The sequence below is a fragment of the Diachasma alloeum genome, unplaced genomic scaffold (assembly GCF_001412515.2).
Source record: "Diachasma alloeum isolate Michigan unplaced genomic scaffold, Dall2.0 Dall_scaffold_00180, whole genome shotgun sequence".
In the NCBI taxonomy this organism is placed as follows: Eukaryota; Metazoa; Arthropoda; class Insecta; order Hymenoptera; family Braconidae; genus Diachasma; species Diachasma alloeum.
The window spans coordinates 202,695-222,762 of NW_021680346.1; the positions used below are offsets into that span (position 1 = coordinate 202,695).

A 20,068-nucleotide genomic window follows, 5' to 3' on the forward strand; every position below is an offset into this window, starting at 1 on the left:
TCATCCCTCCCTCAAGTTATTGAGAATTGATTCAACTTACCAATCAAAATGTCATGTAAATCTGGTGCGACCTCGCGTCCCGTTTTTCTCTCTCTGTGATGATGGGATGAGCCTTGAACTGCGCCCCCACCATCGTTCTGAACGAATTCCGGTCGATGGGGAAGGTCACTCGAGGTAAAATCCACTTCAACATTTGCGGTGGCAGTTGCCAGGTTCGGAGAGCCTCCGTTTGGCCTTGATGCGCTTTTGGATCTTCGGTTACCTGTTTGTGACATTCTGCAGGCATCCGACAATTGCAGGCTGACACGCAGCAAGTCACCACGTCCCTCACCAACTGCTATCACACGGGGATGATGGGACGCGACCATTGGGGCGAAGGCAACAACTTCGGGATCGAGACTCTCAACAACAAGGTGATAATCCGAGACTGATATCTCGCGGAGTGGTGTTTTCGTGCCGTCGGAAAACTCTATGTCAATGTCCAAAAGTCCTTCCTGCGACAAGTTGGATAGAGGATATTTCATCAGGTGGAGTTTCTTTTAGTTTCACACTCCGAGAGGAGGCAAGTGGAAAATAAATAAACACAAGCAATTTCCTTGACTTTTCCGCGAGTTTGATAAGTATCATGGCATAACGAAATTTTTCAGGGGCTCGCTCTATTCTTTATCGGAGAGAAAAATAAGCTTGACAAATTGCTTTCGTCACAATATGGTCAATAGATTTTTGCATGAGTGAAATTACATTGAATTACAAAAATTGGAGAGTTTACTTTATCGTTTTTATTATTGCGTTCTTTCTATTTGGCCTCAAAGAATTTTTATAAAAGTTTCAATTTTTAAGAAAGAGTGAGAGAGATATATAGTTGTTTTATCCGAAATTCCTCCAAATGTCCATTGAAAAATGATGAATGACCCATTCTCAACAGCCCAACTGAAATTCCGCAAATTAAGTTGAACGCCGTAAAAAAACGAACAAAGATTCATGGTGACAGCTGGAAATTCACGTTTAACGGGAGATAACTCCCGCAAAAAAGCAATCATGCGTGAATATATAATAAGCTCGTAGCTTTGGTGAAATTATTCAATGCGGTATCGGTGAATTATGAAGTGTGACTTGACAGTTTAAATTTTGCGCTCACCACAGATAATTCGCTCTAATGAAATCAAACATTGCATGTATTAGTGTCCGGATCGTTCAATGTACATTACGGAATGCTCCAATTATTCGAGATGTAATTATGAATGTCAGGTAGATGAAATTCTTCGTTATTGAACGAAAAATTCCTATGGTATTTTTCATAAATTTCAATTGTGTGCACCCAGAGGAATGATTCATTTGAATTTAAAAAATTTCATCGTATCCAGTGGACTTCAGTAGACTGCAGACCTAAGCGCGTTTTTGCATTTCCTTTGAAATGATTATCACATTATTTTGTCCACTCAGATGTTATTCACATGAAATATAATACCAAACTTACTTGATACTGTGCAGTTAGTCTCCTAGTGACAGAAGTTTCCGCAACGTAGCCATTCTCAATAGCCGAGTCTGGACTGATGCTCAACTGTAATCCAGACACGACTTTAACGGATAAACGTGATATAGACACCCGATCATTGCCCACTCGAATTTCCTTGGCTCCAATGACCCTTCCAGTTATCGGTGACAACACTTGTACCTCGGTTCGTCCCACCCCCCTGCCCTGGACATTCCTGTCCTGGAGTAGTGTGGCGATGCGTGGATCGGACACTCTCAATAAACCAACAATGAGATCAGTAACTCTGAGCCATGTTCGACGATTAACGAAATAGGATTCCCGGCCGGAATCGTGTCCAGCTGCTAGGAACCTCGCGTGAACCTCGACGGGGCTCTGTTGGAAGCGGAGTCTACAGGTGGCCTGCAGGGAACTACGATCAATCCAATTCACCGAGTCCCAATGATCCTCCACGCGGAATCTCTCTGCATCGACCTCATCAACATCTTCTTCGTCGTCTTCGTCCATTCCCGTGACACTTCTACGTTTTATATCGTAGGCCGAAGATTCTGTGTGGTTTAGGGACCTGTCGTGACATTCCAATTCCAAATAAGTCACCTAATAATTATCATGTATGAAATGTCTTGACATACCTCTTATTCTTCTGGATTGGATGGCCATCGGGCACTTTCCACCCCTTGATTTGGCTCAATCGTGAATCAGAAACAGTGACTTCCAATGGAAACTCGGGCATCCACACGGTAAATCTCGCTAAACCAGTGTATGTCCCGTATTTGACAATTACAGAGGCATTACTCGATCCTCTTATTTCCGATCCATCTACGTAAACACTGCTGCACGACGATGAGACCTAGATCCACGACACAAGACGGATTTTTTTTTCCAGAGAAGGGAACAGACAGTGATTTCCGATCAATTGTTATTATTGAGAGCAATTGTCACTTACTTTGAGAACACTCTCATCCTCGGAGTGACAGGACGACTGCAATGTCACATCGGCGACAGTGCCAGCCTGACTGACAATGAAAACTTTCATCGCTTGAGATACTTGTCGACCCGTAAGTACAGCAGTATTCATAACTTCCCAGTTCTGAAACACAAGGATAAAAGGAAAAAAGATAATTTTGCAGCCATGAAGAGGTGGCAAGTGCGTTAAATATGGAGGTTTAAACTGCATAACTAGATGGTAAATGCCGGAGAGATACGAGGAATAAGTTGATGAAGGTGTGCGCTTCAAAGTTGATGCAAATTGTTCACAATTAGAATTTTCCGCTCTTTAATATCGCCGGGCCAAGATCTTAACCACTTTGCTGCGGTAATTGTTCCCCAGAAATACTAGATGGATGATAGATATAACTGTTATTTTTTAATGAAAAAAGTTTGAGCGAGTTTTAATAAATTTTTTATTTTTTATTTCGCTTTACCCAGCAATTGGGGATGATTGCTATTAGCTGTAGAGACAGCTTAATGAGTTTCATTCTATAGATGAAGGGATGAAAATGTTTTTCAGTCGTCGAGTAAAACGTGTGAGTAAATTAATGAGCAAATTCATTATGAACAATTCCTTCATCCAACGGGGGGAAGCTCAACTCGAGTGAAACTAAACGAATTGCCCTGGAGCTAAGAAGCTCTGGGTAAACACTCTGAGTATGATTCTCATGTACTTGAACAACTCCATAGATAGATTCTGGGTAAATCTGACGAGATTTACTCAAGATTCGTCGCTGGAAAGTGAGATATTGCGAGGATATTCTTGAGTAGCCTTGACTATTCTATTATTTTCCATGTGAAAGTAAGCACTTCGGCTAAATTCACATTATCGTCTTAATCCTTTATTAAATATTACTTGGCGATTGTATGAGGAATGTACTACTTCGGTATAATCTAGCTGAAAGACACTGAGGTGGAAATTTTTTACTAAAGTGCATTAGAAATAATAAATCATAAAATCAACGAAACATAGATGCACCCAACTGCAGTATTGTCTCAGATGCTCATTCATCTAATGCAATTCCTCGGAAGTGGGGTAAGAGTTGCAGAGAAGTAAAACAGAAACCAACATCAACGACTAAAATTCTTGTAATTACGCTGAAACAGCTAAAAGACATCGAGGTATTTTCCCTGCATTAAAAATAGTGAAGGTCTGCTCCAGTAAACAACAGTGCTTACTCCCAGGGATAGAATGACAAAGAGACCTGGTCTTTTCGTCGTAAAATAACAAAGAACAACAAGAGGAAAAATACTTCTGAGAGATGGGCCACCTGGAATTGCTCAATGATACTAATGAGCAGCTCTCTCATGCGGAAGTACTATAGAGGATCATCTTACAAAAAAAAAGTTCTTTTGCCACTGCATAACAGTTGTTTTCGTGATTGTCCTTATTCTAGGGAATAACGTATAGTCATGGGGTATTCAAACAGTACCACATGATAATCCGATTTGGGGGGGGAACTCATGTTTATTCAATCAAACAGAATGGAGAGCCACTAGCAGTTTCATTTCACAGCTATTGAAACGTTTGAAAAGCAATTCATCGATATATATTTTTTATACTTTGAGTACTTTTATTTGTTTCCTTTTCAATCTTTTGCGTTTTGTTTCCGGGGGATTTTTTGTTTTTTTTTTCTTTCATTTCACGTTTGTCTGATGAAACGCGTAGACCCGGGTGTCGATTATGACATGAATAAAACCCACAGCGATTTGAAATGCAACGTTTTCGTAGCCACGACTCAGTGAAACGTAACACCTAAATTGAAACTATTGAAATGAATGGCGCCACGAGCTGTTTCAAGTGTGTGTTGTGTGGACACTGTGGGGAGAGTAGTCGCTCAGTGCTCTTGAAACAATGCAGTTGGACTTGAGTTACTAAATTCAGTGGTTTGATCAATTATGTTGACAATGTAATCCTTGATTATGCAGGCTATCGTACTGGCAATATACTTAGAGCCGTATTACACACAACTGAATCTTCGTGCGGTGCAGTTGTTGATGAATAAAAAATCCATTAGGTCGGAGGGTGATGAATATTAATGGGAAGGGGTAATGAACGGGTAATTTGGAGTGAGAGTAATTGACAACTGTTTCAGCCGTTCGTCGATGTGAATTCGGAATTCGATATTAGGTAAATGGCCGCGCGGAGGATAACGAGAGTTGATGGAGTTTTGTAAGTTTAACAGGTGATGAATTTCATAATTCGCGGGGGATAATGGGGAGCAGAACGATCGGAATTCCATTGTTTGAAATTATTGATGATAATGAAGGATGTGGAGGTGGAGGTGGGGAATGGTGAATAGGTCTCGCATAATTGACGGCATACCTCACCATTATTGAATACTGAAATTAATTTTATTATTGAGATTTGCTCTGTTGTGATGAATAATTCATTGGGAAATGAGTAAAGAGACATTGAAAAATGTTGTACCTTGGAAATGGGCAGAACTGCCTGAATGTCATCCTTTTGTATTTCCAAACGTGCCTGCAGCTTTCTCTTCTCAACATGATGATGATGATGATGGTGCTGCTGCTGCTGTTGGCGTTGAAACTGCACATTTTCCGTGGATTGTCCCGTTCTAGTCTGCATTGCAATATCATCCTCATCACCTTCCAATGTATATCGCACACTCCACATGATTCTACCACCGTCCCAACTGCTGCTTCCAGCAGCTTCCTCACTCGCCTCGAGGAGCATCGTCATAATCTCCTCTGCAGTACTACAGAGGAAGGATTCAATTGAAAGGCATGACGACAAGCACTTTGAAATTCTTGGGGACTTAATCTTCTTCACTACGTGTATACGTTTGAAATGCTCAGTGGAATAAGAAAGAGGAAAGGATAGAGGAGAGAAAAAACTGAAAAAAAAGACTCACGTATTTGATGGCCGGGGTGCATTCTCCTTTCTTCTCACTGTGAATGTAGCAGCTGTGTTCTTGGCATTAATGTCCGATGTAAGAATCCAGTTTGGGTTGCTTGATGTCGCCTCTAAAATTCTTACGCCCGACTTGACACGAGCCCTGGAATTAAATCCAAGGAAACAATTAAGGGGGAAGAAGTCGGGTGGGAGTGGACTCCGACATGACAACTGCTTTGGAGATAACTTTATTTCGAGGGAAATGAGCTCGGAGAGTTTTGCCGAGTGGAAGACATCAATTAAAAATAGAATTACATTGTTGTTGGAATTTCTTGAGCTTTGCATCGTTCCATTCATTGCGAATATACACCGGAAAAATTCTGTCAAACAAGTATTGCAGAAAAATATAATTAGGGATTTTCATTAATAAATCCTTTGAAAAAGCACCAGAACAACATCTCAAAAATGTCATGCGTTTGGTAAATAGTCGTTCAACATTAAAAAAGCATCGTAAAATTAAATGCAAATCTTCTGCAAAAGAGAAGAAAGATTTCGCTAGCTAAATGTCATACTAAAATGTTTACAGATGTACCTCAGAAGAAACCAAAATAGCACCGATTTCTAAAATCGTATGACAATATGATTAAATTAATCATCTCATGGCAGAATCAACTTAGAGTTGAATTAAGCCCGGTGAACAAACTGGAACATTCCGAAAATACGGCAGTCGTTATGGAGTGAGCGATCAATACTCCTCGTGTAGAACATTTCAAATGATAATGGGATCAGAAATCCGGAGAATTTACGAATTTAGTTACCATCCGGCTGATTATTACTTTTAGTATCCAACTGAAATATTCAGACTGTGACCCAGTTTCGCGATATCGAACGAGATACCAAAAGTGGACACTGTGAAATGTTAAAATCTATGGAAATAAACAAAAAATATATATTCTACAGAAATTTGAGTACTGTTGCAATAGAATTGGTTAAAAAAAAATTGACAGAATTGGCGAGGCTTGCCTTGGGAATTTTTTTTGTTGTTCACCAGTCTTTTTGGAAAAAGAAGAACGAGATGGTGAATCGTACTCACCTAACAACAACAGCGACGACGGGTGTCCCCGCTGTGAGCTCTCTCTGCTCACCCACAGACGTCACCGAGTCCTGTGGAATCTGGGGATGAAGAAAAGCAGGCACATGAAGCCTTGATCTGGGGTAAAGTGGGCCATGTGGTACAAGCAGTGTTAGTGCCTCGTCAGCCTTTAATTCCTTGTAATCCGTGCGATTCGGGACTAGTGGCACTTTGCCGAGAGGTGTGACAGGTTGAATCTGCACCCGGGGACGACAGCCCCCAGCCGATGAGTCACTCTGGACCTGTGCCCTAGAGGTGCCACCGAAATTATCGGAGCCTTCGTCGGCGATGACGATTGTCCTCGGCTCGAGGACTGAATACGCCACTTGGAGGAGTCTGGGTGGTGTTTTCATGATTTTCATCCGACCTGAGGCATCTGGTGCTGGCAGAGGTGGCCACCAATCAGCTGGGATCGTTATCTGCGCCAAGCACACACCATCCTCACCATCTGGGCTGCATGCGGCTGACAGCGGAGGCTTCCCAGGCAGATTAGCGTGCAACAGCACACAGATGCGTTGATGACGTGCCAGGAGAACTTGACGTCTACCACCTGCCTCACTCCCCGCGTGAAACAGCACTCGGAGGACTGGAGAATCACGCGCCACACTCGTGCCAACTAGGTGCGCTGACATGTCAAGGTGACGGGTTCCAAGCTCCTGGGCGTCCATCAGCGCTGCGTTTGACGAGGTCACATTTCTTTTTACTTCGGGTCCTGGCAACGCCTCGAGGGCATCAGGAACTATGTAACGCGCTGGCACTGTTTGCTTGGTGCTAAAGGGACCGTAGGTCGCACGAACTGAGGCTGGCTCGCTTGTCTGAAATACTGTGAACTTGTCTACTGATAGGATTGACTCCGTTGATGATGGCGGATTGGATATACCTCCCGCTGGGATTGAACCGATTGCCGTGTCTAGGCGTGATGGATAGTACTGGCGTGGCGTGTGTTTCAAAAAGAAACCACCGTCTTTATTCTCGAAGTGCACCTCCACTGATGATACTCCTAGAAAATTTAAAAATTGTCATTTACACGGAGAGAAATATTCAAGAAAAATTACGGAACATTTCACGTAATCTGCAAGCGAGAATCGTTTTCAGTGAATTTCTATAGGAATATAAGAGAATAAATCTGAAACGTTCAGTAAATTTTCGGGTCTGTCACCGAAAAAATACGAAAAAGTCACGTAATTTTTCTGGAAGTTGTAAAATCTAACGGAAACTTCAAGACTTATTATGACTCAGAACATGAAAATTCTTGGATGTTTAAGAATTTTTACGAAAAGTTCCAGAAAAATTACGCAACATGTTAAAATCTCCCCCTCACGGTGATTCATGGCTAGCCGTGAGGCGTCGGACGGATGAGTAATTTTTACGGAACAGATCGTAGAATTTACGTGACGATTGACTTTTTATTGAATTTTACCTCGCTCCCAGATTACGTTTCGAAACGTAATTTTTACGTCTTTTTTCTGGTAATTTTTATTGAATATTTCTCTCCGTGTAGGGGGTAATTACGGAGGTAATGTCTGCTCGAGAGATCTCTTTGCCGGAGAATATATCATTGTAACAGAGAGTGGATGTTATGTCATGGGAAATTTAAAACAAAAACACAAAAAGAAGAAAAATTATCGTTAAAAGCCTTTTTATTGCAGTTTCATTTGATTTCTGTACAGCATTTTTTTCGTCTTAAATGCTAGATAGAGGGAATTCACTCATTATGAAAATGAAAGAAAAGTAAAAATTGAACGATTCATTTCCGGGCAATCAAGCCACCCTGGAGTCCCATTAGATGGAGTGGGTCGTTGTTGAATGAAAATTCAAGTTAACGCCAAAAGTTGAGCAGGAGTAAGAGCATCAAGAGAGCGGGTTAAAGGATCTCACAGCAAGAGGAGCGGCTTTTGGCTGAGGTGCACTTGATTCCGGGCCGACGATCATCAGTACGGAGGCACGTCGAACCACTGGTGTATTTTCGGCTGGCTCTCGTCCAGATCGTATTCCACGCAGCGTCTCGGATACCTGTCGGGAGAGCTCGCTCGGGTTTCAAAAAAATTCTCCAATAAAATCAACTGGCGAATTATTTTCTTCGGTCCATTAGTGTCCATCGAAATGGCACAATGGATTTGAAAAGAAAAGAAGAGAAAAGAAAAAAAAACTCACGTGGAATAACGTTTGCACGAAATGATCGGATAGTCTCTCCGGAAACACTGGGTGTTCAGGAGACTGAAGTAGAATGTACCTATCTGCGGTGCAATCTTGTCGTCTGAATGGTGAAGGCAGTCGTAAAATTTTTCATCGCAGGAGCACTCGACCCTGAGGGTTTTTTTAATAAAAAATTGGATCGTAAAATGGGACTGATGGAGTACTCTTGCATCTACAAACATGTCATGTTCAAATCAGACGGATATCGTGGCAAGTGAATGTGCTCTATAAATTTCTAGGTATGGTACGTGAAAAGATGGATTTTTCTGGCTGTGTGAAAGACACTTTAGCATTTTTTTTCGCCATTTGCAAATGGGAAATGTAAAAATTAAAATAAATCTCTGGTAAACGATGATGCACTTTTCGTAGCAACAATGTCGAAAAAAATGTATTCATTCGTTCTCTGTGTAGACCTGGTATAGAAGGCTGAATTGGTAATGTTGTGCCGAGTTCCCATAGCTTCGATTACATCATCACACTGATCGTGATCACGACAGCATGCATCAGTCACAGGAAAGTGGCCAAGATCCTCCGAGTTTTCCGCAACGTTTCCGCTTCCACACCACTTTGTACCTAGTATTGAAGACAGAAGAGTAGTGAATATAAATGTAGATGTAACCAAGCAACTAGCGTTGCAACTGGTCTACTGTAACGAGGGTAATTCACTGGCGTTTGCTGGCTCCCCCTGGAAAACCCGTGTCAGGGATGAAAAGAATCAATGTGACTGGTTGCAGAGTCAGCTGAAGAGCTAGCGATGAATTTCCTCCACAATCGTTTTCTTTTCATTCCTCATTCGATCTTTTTTACACAGGGCTCAGGGCTTTTTCTTCATCTTTTTCTCACCTGGATAGATTAGATTCAATCGCTCCTTCCGCGTCTCCTTGGAGTCGTCAATCCCGGACTCGGGCTCTGGATAACTAACGCCAATGGACCAAGAACCCGATGGTTTCACATCAAAGACACTCAATACGAGTAGAATGACGAAAGAGAAATCGATCGAAATTGATCGCCTCATTATTGATCTCTTCATTCTTGCAAGCTTGAAAGAACGATTTTTCAACCGCGACTGAAACTATTACGACAACTTGCCTCTACTTTATAGGCCAAGATTGACATGCCTTTAATCTTTCCTGCGCAGGTCGCAAGCCCAACGGAGGACAAAAAATCCAGAGCGATTAAAAAATCGTTCCTTCTTATCACTGTGGAGGCGTGCGGTGCAGCCTCGAACGTGACGAGAGTCTCCAATATCTCCATTACCTTTTTCCGTTGTCAGTTAAAAAACGATTTTTAGATCAAAGTTAAATGCCAACAGAACGGGATAGCCTGATGTGTTTTCCGGGTCTATCTCATATCCCCGTTTTAGATGCTAATGGTATACATGGACGTCCGGAGGTATTCGGGTGGGTCGTTGCATAATCTTGGAAAACGATGCAATGTTGCACCGGCGAAGGTCTCCGGCGTGATGGAGGTCGATGAACCGACCTGACGTGACGTTATTTATTGAAGAGTCGGTGGAGGTTTTTGAAAAGGTTCATGGGGAGAAGATTAGTCTAACAATGGAGATTGATTAGTTAATTGGGGAATGGGATGTTTTTTAGGTGAATGATGACATTTTCACTTTATGAATTCAACGTGTTGAAGAAAAAATTGAAAAAAAAACATCAGTATAATTGACGTATTGAAAACTGAGACGAGATGAGCAATTTGCTCGCTGTCATCCATCAAGATTTATCATCAACCCTGAACATACGTATCCCAGCAACATCCCATTGAAGTTGAAGACAAAAGATGTCCACCTGGATCCTCATAGCCTATAGTAGGCAATCACAGTAATACCAAGTTTGTAGACACGAAAGTCCACCAAGTGCCAGTAGAGATGAATAGCGCCGTCGGTTTTCGTGAATAACACATGCCCTCAACCCGCCCGAGTGACGCATGTAGGTGATATAATACGTCTCGTTGAGTGTGGAATGCCGGAAGCCATTAGCCATTGTCCCTATAATTTGAGGGAGCCTGATTTTGGTGGGTTTGTGCTGCGATGTCGAAGGTCTCGGGGAATAGCATACAACGAGGCCACACTAGCGTCGTCTGATCACCAAATTAGAGTGAATATTCAAGGCAGTCTGGGAGCACCAGCTAAGGGAAATGGGGAGGAGTTTAGTTGGAGGGGTGTTGGAGAGGCTCTGGCGAATTTGCATTTAGTCAAGGTGTATAATCTTGGGACAAAGTTTCCTGTCAAGTTTCTGTGCCTTTTGGAGAGGGAGAGAGAGAGAGGGAAAGAGAGAAAAGGTGCACGTTGTGCTCTAGAAAATTTGAGATCACTTTAAAGTTAGTTGGGGAGGGGGTTTAATGATGAGAATAATTTCAGGTAAGGTGATTCTGGGAATTCAGGGAGAGGTAATTATAGGAATCTGATTTTATGAAGTTTGGGGAATATTTTAGATGATTAGTTGATGTTGATGAATGATTAGAAACAAAAATTGCTTCAAATTTTACGGAATAATCTTCAGAAACTGTCAATGAAAATGCAGGGAATTCCATCATTTACACACATTCTTACAGAAAATGCATGTTGAAGCCCTGAATTTCCCCATTGTCTCTCTACCCACGTCACAAGCCTAAAGCTCAAATCGATAGAATAAATTAAATGTCTGAATTTTCCTGCAATGTAGAATAGTTGCAAAGAAGATTAACCCCTCGGCAGATGGTGTCCCTCTGATGGAGTGTGAGAGGCCTTAAGAGCATTTCGATGTTTTCGCTGGGTAATCATGACCAGCTTACCATTCCCAGAATTGAGGTCTTCTTATCTATCGGACTGAGACCCTGGGACTCCCTGGGGGTGTCATGGTGTGTCATGAAAATCGCTAGGAAGTGCCTCCAGCTGTGCGCCAACACTGGACAATCGTGTTTTATCCGATAAATTCACTGGCCCAAGGCGACGAAACTTGTCGGGCAGTTTAGAAGGTACGTGGATCGATTATCAGAACTCCCACTGGCTTGTGTATTTGTTGACGGAGTGGTGATAACCCACTGTAATTGTTCTGTACCAACGCTGCTGGTCGGACCTGCAAGGGCCCATCGAAATGTCGGCAATTATGGGATTGGTTTGAATAACTTCCGACATTACGAGATCCTGACGGGCCGAATACTGCCAACACTCAGAGGCGTGAAATATTAAAGCCGGAAGACTGCTTCCGAGACCGAGAGTCGACGGTATTTGATGGTATTATTGGTTCTGCAATTCTAAGGGGGGGGGGGATTTTGCGGCTGTGGCAGTCGGAGATTCGGGGACAGTGGTTCTGTATTCTTCCTTTTAACGTCGACTGTTGACTGTCGTTGTTTGAAATTTTCAACACCGACTCTACTCAATATCAATGGTGTTCAGGAAACTAATTTCATACAGTCACTATTTTACTCTAGATTGGGCTTTTCACTCAAAATTTTGCTTGTAAGGCTCAAAGCGATCAGTGAAAAAGTGCTGATTATCAGTGGCAGATTTTCACTTTACAAATTCACTCGTCAATCCACTACTCAAGAAGATATTCATGTTCAGAATAATAACAACGTTTCACCTCTCCAGAACATCCCCGGCATACCCTCCTGGGAAGAATCATGGTGATTTCCATCAAGAGAAGCGACTCAAGGAAAATTTAATTTCCCTGTCTGTCCCAGAAGGCATCCTGGCATTATCTTGTGTTTAAAGATTGAAAACTCGATACAGAAGGATTTTTATCTCGTCCAGCCGCTGAAACTACTCACAATCCGAACCATATTGAAGTTTGTCCATTTAGTAATTAAACTGAAATGATGAATCAAGTCGCGTCAAAGGCGTTCTAATTTATCCTTGGAAAATTGTGGTTGAGAAAGTTGAGGCAATTCTGTGAAAAAAAACTCGGAAATCTCGGTTTTTTTTCCGACTTTTCTTCCTTCATTTTCCTCCCATCGACCATCAGGAAGTTTTATCTATTTACTTCTCTCCGAACCCCCGATGAAATTGCACGACTGGGCCTCCTCTCTACCTCCTCTCACCACAATTCAACCTCGTGCGCAGATTCGAATCTCCGTATAACGACAGAAAAAAAATATTAAATTACTTTTTCTAACGAGTTTTCCTCCTGCAATTTTTTTTCCCTCGCCCTTTCTCCGGGCTAGCCCATCATTTTACCCGGCTGCTCCTCCTTTTTTCTACCCCCTTTTCTCTGTTCTAGCTGGGAGAGTAATGATTAAAAAAAAAGAAAACAGGAAAAGGCGCATCCTCCAATAATACAAACTGCCCCGGTTGCAAGTATAAGTGGCCCACATTTTCTTGCAATGTCGGCTCAACCTGAAAAGCCGCGTCATTACCCACTAGGCATCCCGACAATCCCTGGAATCTGTCTGTGGTGCAGGCATTTTCATTCCACGTGAGAAGCTAAAGAGTAAATAAACGCGGAAAACAAACGGAATAAACATGGAGAGAGAATTTGTTACGAAATTTAGGAGCACTGGGTGATGGAGTAAATTATAGTGTTACGTCAACTGTCCGGATGAGAAATCCCAAATGGTGGAGTCTAAAATTCCGGAAAATGGAAATTCCCGAGGGGGAGGGGAAAATCCCTCAACAAATTACTCCGAACCGAGGGGTATGAACATTTTCTATTGTTATTTATTTTTAACAATGCGAAGCACGCATTTCAAGATGAAAAGTGACAGTTTGATTGATGGAAAGCTTTAATTCAATTACTTCAAAAATTAATTGTAATTTAGTACTAAATAATCATGTTTTTATTGAAAATTCAAGTAATTTGGGAAATTATCATGTTTCTGCAAATTACTAAAAAAAATGTTGGCAAAAACACTTTCTTTGAAAATTTGAAAAATAAAAATATTCCACTTGATTCTCTCCCGCCCTCTCCTCATCTACAGGTGCCACTCCAGTAGCACGCAATGAGCTTTCCAGTGTGGTTTATTTATAGAAACTCACATAGTCGTAGAAAGCGCGTTGGCATTCACCCTATTTGTTCCGTTGGCGCAGTGTGTAGGTCGCGCTTGCCATTACGTCAGTTCTGGGATAGGTGAGAGTGGGGTGAAAACAGGGGGAATTAAAAAAAAAAACAATGATACAAACAGCAAATAAAAATGACCTGTGACAGAGGAAACGGAAGAATGTGGATTGGCTCGGAGCAACGGAAAAAGGATTTAAACGACTTCTGGGAAAAGTTGAATAGCGGGAATAGTAGGAAAAAGGGACTGAGAATCCATTGGACTATTGATTTACAGGCGGGGAGGAATGAAGGGCGACTCCGTCGGGTTTCTTTTCAATCCCTTTGGACCCTTTGTGTGTCGTATGCACTACAGACTCAAGGAGCGGGGCGAGGCGCGAGAGCGCCGTTCGATTTATTGGCGCAGGCGGAGAGAAGATCGCTAAGAGGTAAAGAAAAAGGTCGAATGGGGCTAAAGGTGCCACCACTGAGGGAAGAATTAACTCAATGAGAAAAGAGTGAATGAGGAATAATTCCTTTTGTCGATTTGATTGACATTACATCCCCCTTGCCGCCGCAATGGATAATAGATAGACATTATCATAAATCCGATAATGATTTTGAAGCAATTATAAACCTAAATTAATGAGGAAATGACGGAATGTCTTCTTTTCCATAAATTTTTGTACAATTGTTAAAATTTCAATGAAAAATTATTAAAAATACATCACGAGATCTGCGGCATGAAGTTTCCCTGCTTTCTTTACATTCTGAAATAATAACTTTCCCCGGATAATTAACGTCTACCGAAACAACATTTTTTCACTTGTGGCACGTTCTCCCGCGAGGTTCTATCGATCCAAACGGTGTGGCACGCTAATAAGGTAATCCCCGTGAGTTGTACCCCGGACGCTCGTTGAGGTCTAGCCTAGACCTCTCCCCTTTTCCCCACGTCACTCTTTGCTCTCATGCCCGCGGTACCGAAACGCCTATATCGATTGTCCGGCTCGGGCAAAAATACAGCCCCGAGGCGTCGAGCTGACGCGACTTTTATTCGCCGTTTTCTGTCCTCTGTTATTTGCTTCGCAATTTTTTTCTTCTTTTTCACCAGTTTTCGATCCTCCGTTGTTGTGCGAAGAATAAATGGACGATACGAGGTTCAATATCTCATGACAATTTCACTGCCCGACGATTTTGCCGGGAATATTATTGCGTCGTAAAAACAACATAAACATTCCCGGGGAAATCGTGTCAGCAGAGAATTTTTTCGCTCATAATTTATTAATTGGAGGTATGATAATTTAACGCTCCATTTGTTAATATTATAACATGTCTTTCGAGGATTTATGGCCATCTTTATCGGGTAATCCACGCAAGTGATTGAGCCACTGATTTAATAATTGATGATGAATCATCAGGGATTATTGATCGCATTCGCAATCGTCGCAATTCCCACTTCCATCGCACTCATCAAACAACCTCGGACACATAAAATGCCTCAAATTACGCGGTCCAACCCATCCTTGTTGTCGCCGTGAGCAGTCCATCAGCCAGACCTGAACGGCATTGACACGTTCGACACTGACGACAGCACCAATCCCAGGCACGTAGTAATTGACATACGGGGGGGAATATCTCTCTTCGATTCTGCGAGTCAATGTCCTGACAAAGTTCTCATCCTCTTCCGATGATTCCCCGGAACTTGCTCGCAGACACTCGCAGATCCCTACAATGTTCTCGGGAGCCGAATTACTTCTGGATTTCTCTAGTCTTTGCAGGTGTTCATTTGTTGAGGGCTCGTTTACTCCGGTGACTACTAGGCTTTTTGCAGACATGCTCTCCTCAGTCTAGTGAAGAACATGTTCTTAGATGAGTTTTGTTTCCTAATTTTTCATTCGGAAAATTCAAGTCAATTTTCGATGAGAATAAAAAAAATTTGGCTAAAATTTCAGGTCAATTCAGGTAAACAAATTTTTCAATTTAAAATTCAGTGTAATTGAAAAAACTGTCTTTACAATTTTCTTTTTCTATCAACAATGTAGCGAAATTTGCATTCAAAATTTCATTTCCCAAGATCTGATAATACCATAAAACCGTCTCAATCGATTTTCCCTCTCCGCTATACATATATATGTATGAAATTGGCAATAGTAAACTTCGGAAATTCGGTTTTTTGGTGTATGGAAAGAGGATGAGAAGGAGTGGAACGAGAGCCAGTCGATGATTGCCAGTTTCCCAGTTAGTATGAGGAAACGACCCTAACCGTTAATAGTTTCTCCCCTTCATACATCCAGAGTTCCGATAATTGCCCCCAACGTAAAGTAAAACAGAAGAGAACAAGAAAGACACACAGACGGCAGAGGTATCCCCGTGTTGGAATTAATGGGTGAGCCATAAAGCTCATGGTGAAGCGCAAACGAAAACAACTCGGTTTTGCTCGTATAGCTATTTTATACAGGAATGGCTAGGCCATCCGATGGAATCCGTTCGCTTTTTGTCGAGGGGGCAAACCAGGGCCACGCTCGTTAAATCGACGAAATATCTATTTTCCGGGGATTTATGGAGGTTTTCGCTGACATTTCTCTTTCGAGGATATCCGATTTTATAGAATAACCGTAAAAATCGATTATGGGAGGAATTTAAAGGTGAATATAAAAATATCTCAAGCTTAAGATAGTCTTTTGCTCAAGGTTTTGATGTCAAAGCAACGGAAATGGCATGCACGGAGAGAAATATTCAACAAAAATTACGTATCTTTTCCGTAATTCCGGAGCGAAATATGCACTGATAGAATGGATTAGTTATTGTTAACGAATGGATTTTGCACTGATAGAATGATTCATTTATTCCAAACGAGATTCGTTAATAGTTAACGAATGGTTCACTTGAATGGCGAAAGTCAAGTCAAACAATGAACATTTGGTGGGACCGAACAGACTCTAACCTCCAACCACACTGATAGAACGGATTAGTTATTGTTAACGAATGGATTTTGCACTGATAGAATGATTCATTTATTCCAAACGAGATTCGTTAATAGTTAACGAATGGTTCACTTGAATGGCGAAAGTCAAGTCAAACAATGAACATTTGGTGGGACCGAATAGACCCTAACCTCCAACCAAAATCCATTCGTTAACAATAACTAATCCGTTCTATCAGTGTGGTTGGAGGTTAGAGTCTGTTCGGTCCCACCAAATGTTCANCCGTAAAAATCGATTATGGGAGGAATTTAAAGGTGAATATAAAAATATCTCAAGCTTAAGATAGTCTTTTGCTCAAGGTTTTGATGTCAAAGCAACGGAAATGGCATGCACGGAGAGAAATATTCAACAAAAATTACGTATCTTTTCCGTAATTCCGGAGCGAAATATGCACTGATAGAATGGATTAGTTATTGTTAACGAATGGATTTTGCACTGATAGAATGATTCATTTATTCCAAACGAGATTCGTTAACTATTAACGAATTTCGTTTGGAATAAATGAATCATTCTATCAGTGTGGTTGTAGGAAATTTTACGGAACTGGCAGGGAATTTTTCCAGAGCGTTCCGTCATTTTTAACTGAATCTCCTGTGAAAAATGACGATACCGTCACTTAAATTTTCTCGGGAGAAAGTCGACTTTCGGCAAAATCGAATTTTTTAGCCGGGTGAACGTTGATTCCAACTATTTAAGCGACGGACTATTCAGAACTCTCAAAAGTATGTGGAAAAAGTGAAAACTGAAAAAAAAAATTTTTCACCGGCGGCCACAGGGTCAGATTTTCGGTTTTTACTTGGAACAAGGGTCAGATTTGTTAACACTTTCTTTTTTTATTTGAACAATGCATGCAAGAGGAGGGGCAAGAGTGGCTAGAATAGATTCTGCAACCTTCTCCGCTTGTTGGATAAAAATGTCAAGCCTCCGCATACATGCATCTCCCCTCCACCCTCCCGTGAAATGTCGATTTTCGAGATTAAAAAAAAAACAATAATTGCATTTTTTATTTCAATAACGCATGAGTAAATAGGGATATGAACGCAGATTTAATATAGGCCCATAGAATTACGGGGACCGGCAAGGATTTGGAAAGTCTGAATGCAAGTCCTGCTTACACCTAACAAGTGCTGAAGTGGGACATAACCAGAGGTAGAAAGGTCTCGGAAGCACTTGGGAAGAGGCTTCCCAAGACCTATCCAGTTCTGAACGGAGAGACCTAAGTAGAATTTGTCAGGTCCAATTATTCGACTCGGGCTACTTCTAACCTCGTGTGAATATTCCCCATAAAATTCTCCTCCATAATCATCCCCCGATAATTGTTCCTCCGGTTCACCGTCAGTCCCTTCCTCAAGACTGCTTTTACATGTCGAATGTACAGAGCCATTGTAATCGTCAAGAGGAAGACGTTGGATATCCTCTTGAAGCTTTACAACCTCCCCATCGAGAATGCTCCTGTCATCATTTTCCAACACTTCCGTCGACATCTCGTCAGTTTCCCCGCCCGAGTGAGCACAATCCTCAAGACCTCTATCATCATCCAACGTCTTTATGCTTCCCGAGCCGTGGGTCACTTTGCTGTGCCCACCTACCTCCGAGCAACTTTCATCCTATAAAATCGTGATGAGGGAAGAAAGGTAGAGAGAGAGAAAGAGAGAGGAGAACTGAAACTCCCAGAGCGATTACAAAATCCATATACTCACAGAGGAGCAATTTTTCAACCTCTTTGTTGATACCTCACACGTGCAAATTGATCCCGAGTCTCGGGAGATTGTTCTCGGAAAGAGGATATCTCTGGATGGGGGTGAATCTGTCGCTACCTCACCACTGGCTATTTCAGGAGTCTCCGGTGGGGTTTGGCCGCTGCCATCGAGGCTAGCCAGGTATCCGTAGAGATTAACCAGGGTTCCAAGTGGTATCATGGCGGAACCGCCTGTTGGCTCAGACGTCAGCAACTCACAGATGTGGATCATTGTGTCGAGGAGATTCTACGGGGGCGTTGAAATTTTGACATTGAGAATATCCCATTTTCTTTGGAAATTTCGAATACAAAAATGATGGTTTAGTGTTTAAAACTAGATAACCAATTATATACCCATTAAAAAAACCATGTTTCCATTGAGCAATATTCACATTTCAAATAAATCATCTTACATTGCCCAGAAGGCCGCACGCAACAGCGAGAAACCGGTACAGTTCAATCTCTTGGTGCAAAATATGACCGATCTTGAGAATTCGATAAAGGAGTAAGTCGGTGAGAGCCATGCCTTGCCACCGCTGGAAAAGGGTCTTCAAGGCTACACAGCTGCCGTAGGACGGCCGGCCAAATTGATTGAACAGGATTCTCAGGTAGCTCGGAGTGAGGCCCGTTGGATGGGTGAAAGGCGGATGGTCGAAGCGTTCCTCCATAACGTGAAAGAAAAAGGAAAAAAAAAATCGAGATTGGGATGTAAACGAAAATTACCATAATTTCTCTGGCAAAAAGGCCAATTGGCATGTATTCTGGAAATGAAATTTTAGGGTTGTGCTGAGGGGTCTACCTTGACTGGAGGCAGCTCCTCATTGGCGAGGGCACGAAAATAAGCTGACGTCCAGGTTAGGAGATCGTAGGGCTGGGTACGAATGGCGGATTTTACGTATAATTTTAGAATGTCAGGGAATGTCACGGGAATGTTTATCTGCTCGGCTCTGTACAACTCCTCGGCAGAATCCATTTTACGGGTTTTTTTTTGTTTGTTGAGGGGTTAAGAATTGGAGGGCGTGATGGTACATGGGTGTGAAACAAGGCATGAAGAATTGTTCTCTGTGTGCTTTTTTTGTTTTTTATTTCCGAACTAAATGAAGAGCAATGGTGATGCCCTGCACTGAGAAAAAAAATTTCTAATAACTGAAACATATTTTCTTGAGACAAGTAAATTTTCTTCAATTGCTTAATTCTCTCAGGCATCTCAACTCACATGACCCGAGAAAGGCCTCATGCTTTAAAATATTCTTGTACTCAAGTATGATTTTGTCGCAAATGAACTCACTTGAATCGCGTAGAAGAATCGTCAATCTTTTAGTCTTTATTGTTTTCATCATTTTTTCGTTATGCACTTCCAATATTGCGATATGTAAAATATTCATGATGTAACGCGGAACGATAGTGATGAATGAAAATTTATTCGAGTTCCGTGAAGTGCACACATTCTGAGATTTAAGCCATTGAAAATAATTTACTTCTCTCAAGAAAATATGTTTCAGATATTAGAAATTTTTTTTCACAGTGTGTTTTTATAATAAATAGTGAATATTGATATGAAATAATAATATCAGTCACTACAGGGTTCTTAGTATTTAAGGGATGGGAACAAAATGTAAAGACCCGAGAGAGTATACATGTGGCAAAATAAATAAAAATAATATCAGTCATTATGAATATCTTACAATCAAACATCTCAATGGATTATATTCATCTTG

The 20,068-nt window shown here is 41.6% G+C and overlaps 2 protein-coding genes across 3 annotated transcripts in view; both read right to left on the reverse strand.

The window, feature by feature from the left end:
• LOC107045375 (transmembrane protein 132B) overlaps positions 1-20,068 on the reverse strand; it is a 44,036-nt gene that overhangs the window by 3,689 nt on the left and 20,279 nt on the right. The window contains exons 2-8 of the mRNA XM_015267656.1: positions 6,433-7,471; positions 5,359-5,502; positions 4,914-5,202; positions 2,439-2,582; positions 2,125-2,342; positions 1,478-2,057; positions 41-494 (exon numbers count right to left, since the gene is read on the reverse strand). Of these exons, the coding sequence (XP_015123142.1) occupies positions 41-494; positions 1,478-2,057; positions 2,125-2,342; positions 2,439-2,582; positions 4,914-5,202; positions 5,359-5,502; positions 6,433-7,471 (2,868 nt within the window). The remainder of the gene's footprint in view (positions 1-40; positions 495-1,477; positions 2,058-2,124; positions 2,343-2,438; positions 2,583-4,913; positions 5,203-5,358; positions 5,503-6,432; positions 7,472-20,068) is intronic.
• Positions 8,144-9,714, reverse strand: LOC107045394 (phospholipase A2). Of its 2 annotated transcripts, none has more exons than XM_015267675.1 (4): positions 9,511-9,714; positions 9,081-9,240; positions 8,626-8,778; positions 8,144-8,500 (listed from the first exon to the last, which is right to left on the reverse strand). In XM_015267675.1, exons 1-4 carry the CDS (start codon positions 9,695-9,697, stop codon positions 8,323-8,325), a joined length of 678 nt encoding a protein of 225 aa, XP_015123161.1. In that variant the 5' UTR covers positions 9,698-9,714; the 3' UTR covers positions 8,144-8,322. The 2 variants fall into 2 exon arrangements, with proteins under 2 accessions (XP_015123161.1, XP_015123165.1); XM_015267679.1 differs by having other exon boundaries at positions 8,328-8,484.

Coding starts and splice junctions, on each gene's coding strand:
- LOC107045394 (XM_015267675.1), bottom strand. CDS start 9,697: ATGAAGAGATCAATAATGAGGCGATCAATTTCGATCGATTTCTCTTTC. Junction 9,241..9,510: donor ATTGAATCTAATCTATCCAG/GTGAGAAAAAGA, acceptor CTTCAATACTAG/GTACAAAGTGGTGTGGAAGC. Junction 8,779..9,080: donor AATTCAGCCTTCTATACCAG/GTCTACACAGAG, acceptor AAAAACCCTCAG/GGTCGAGTGCTCCTGCGATG.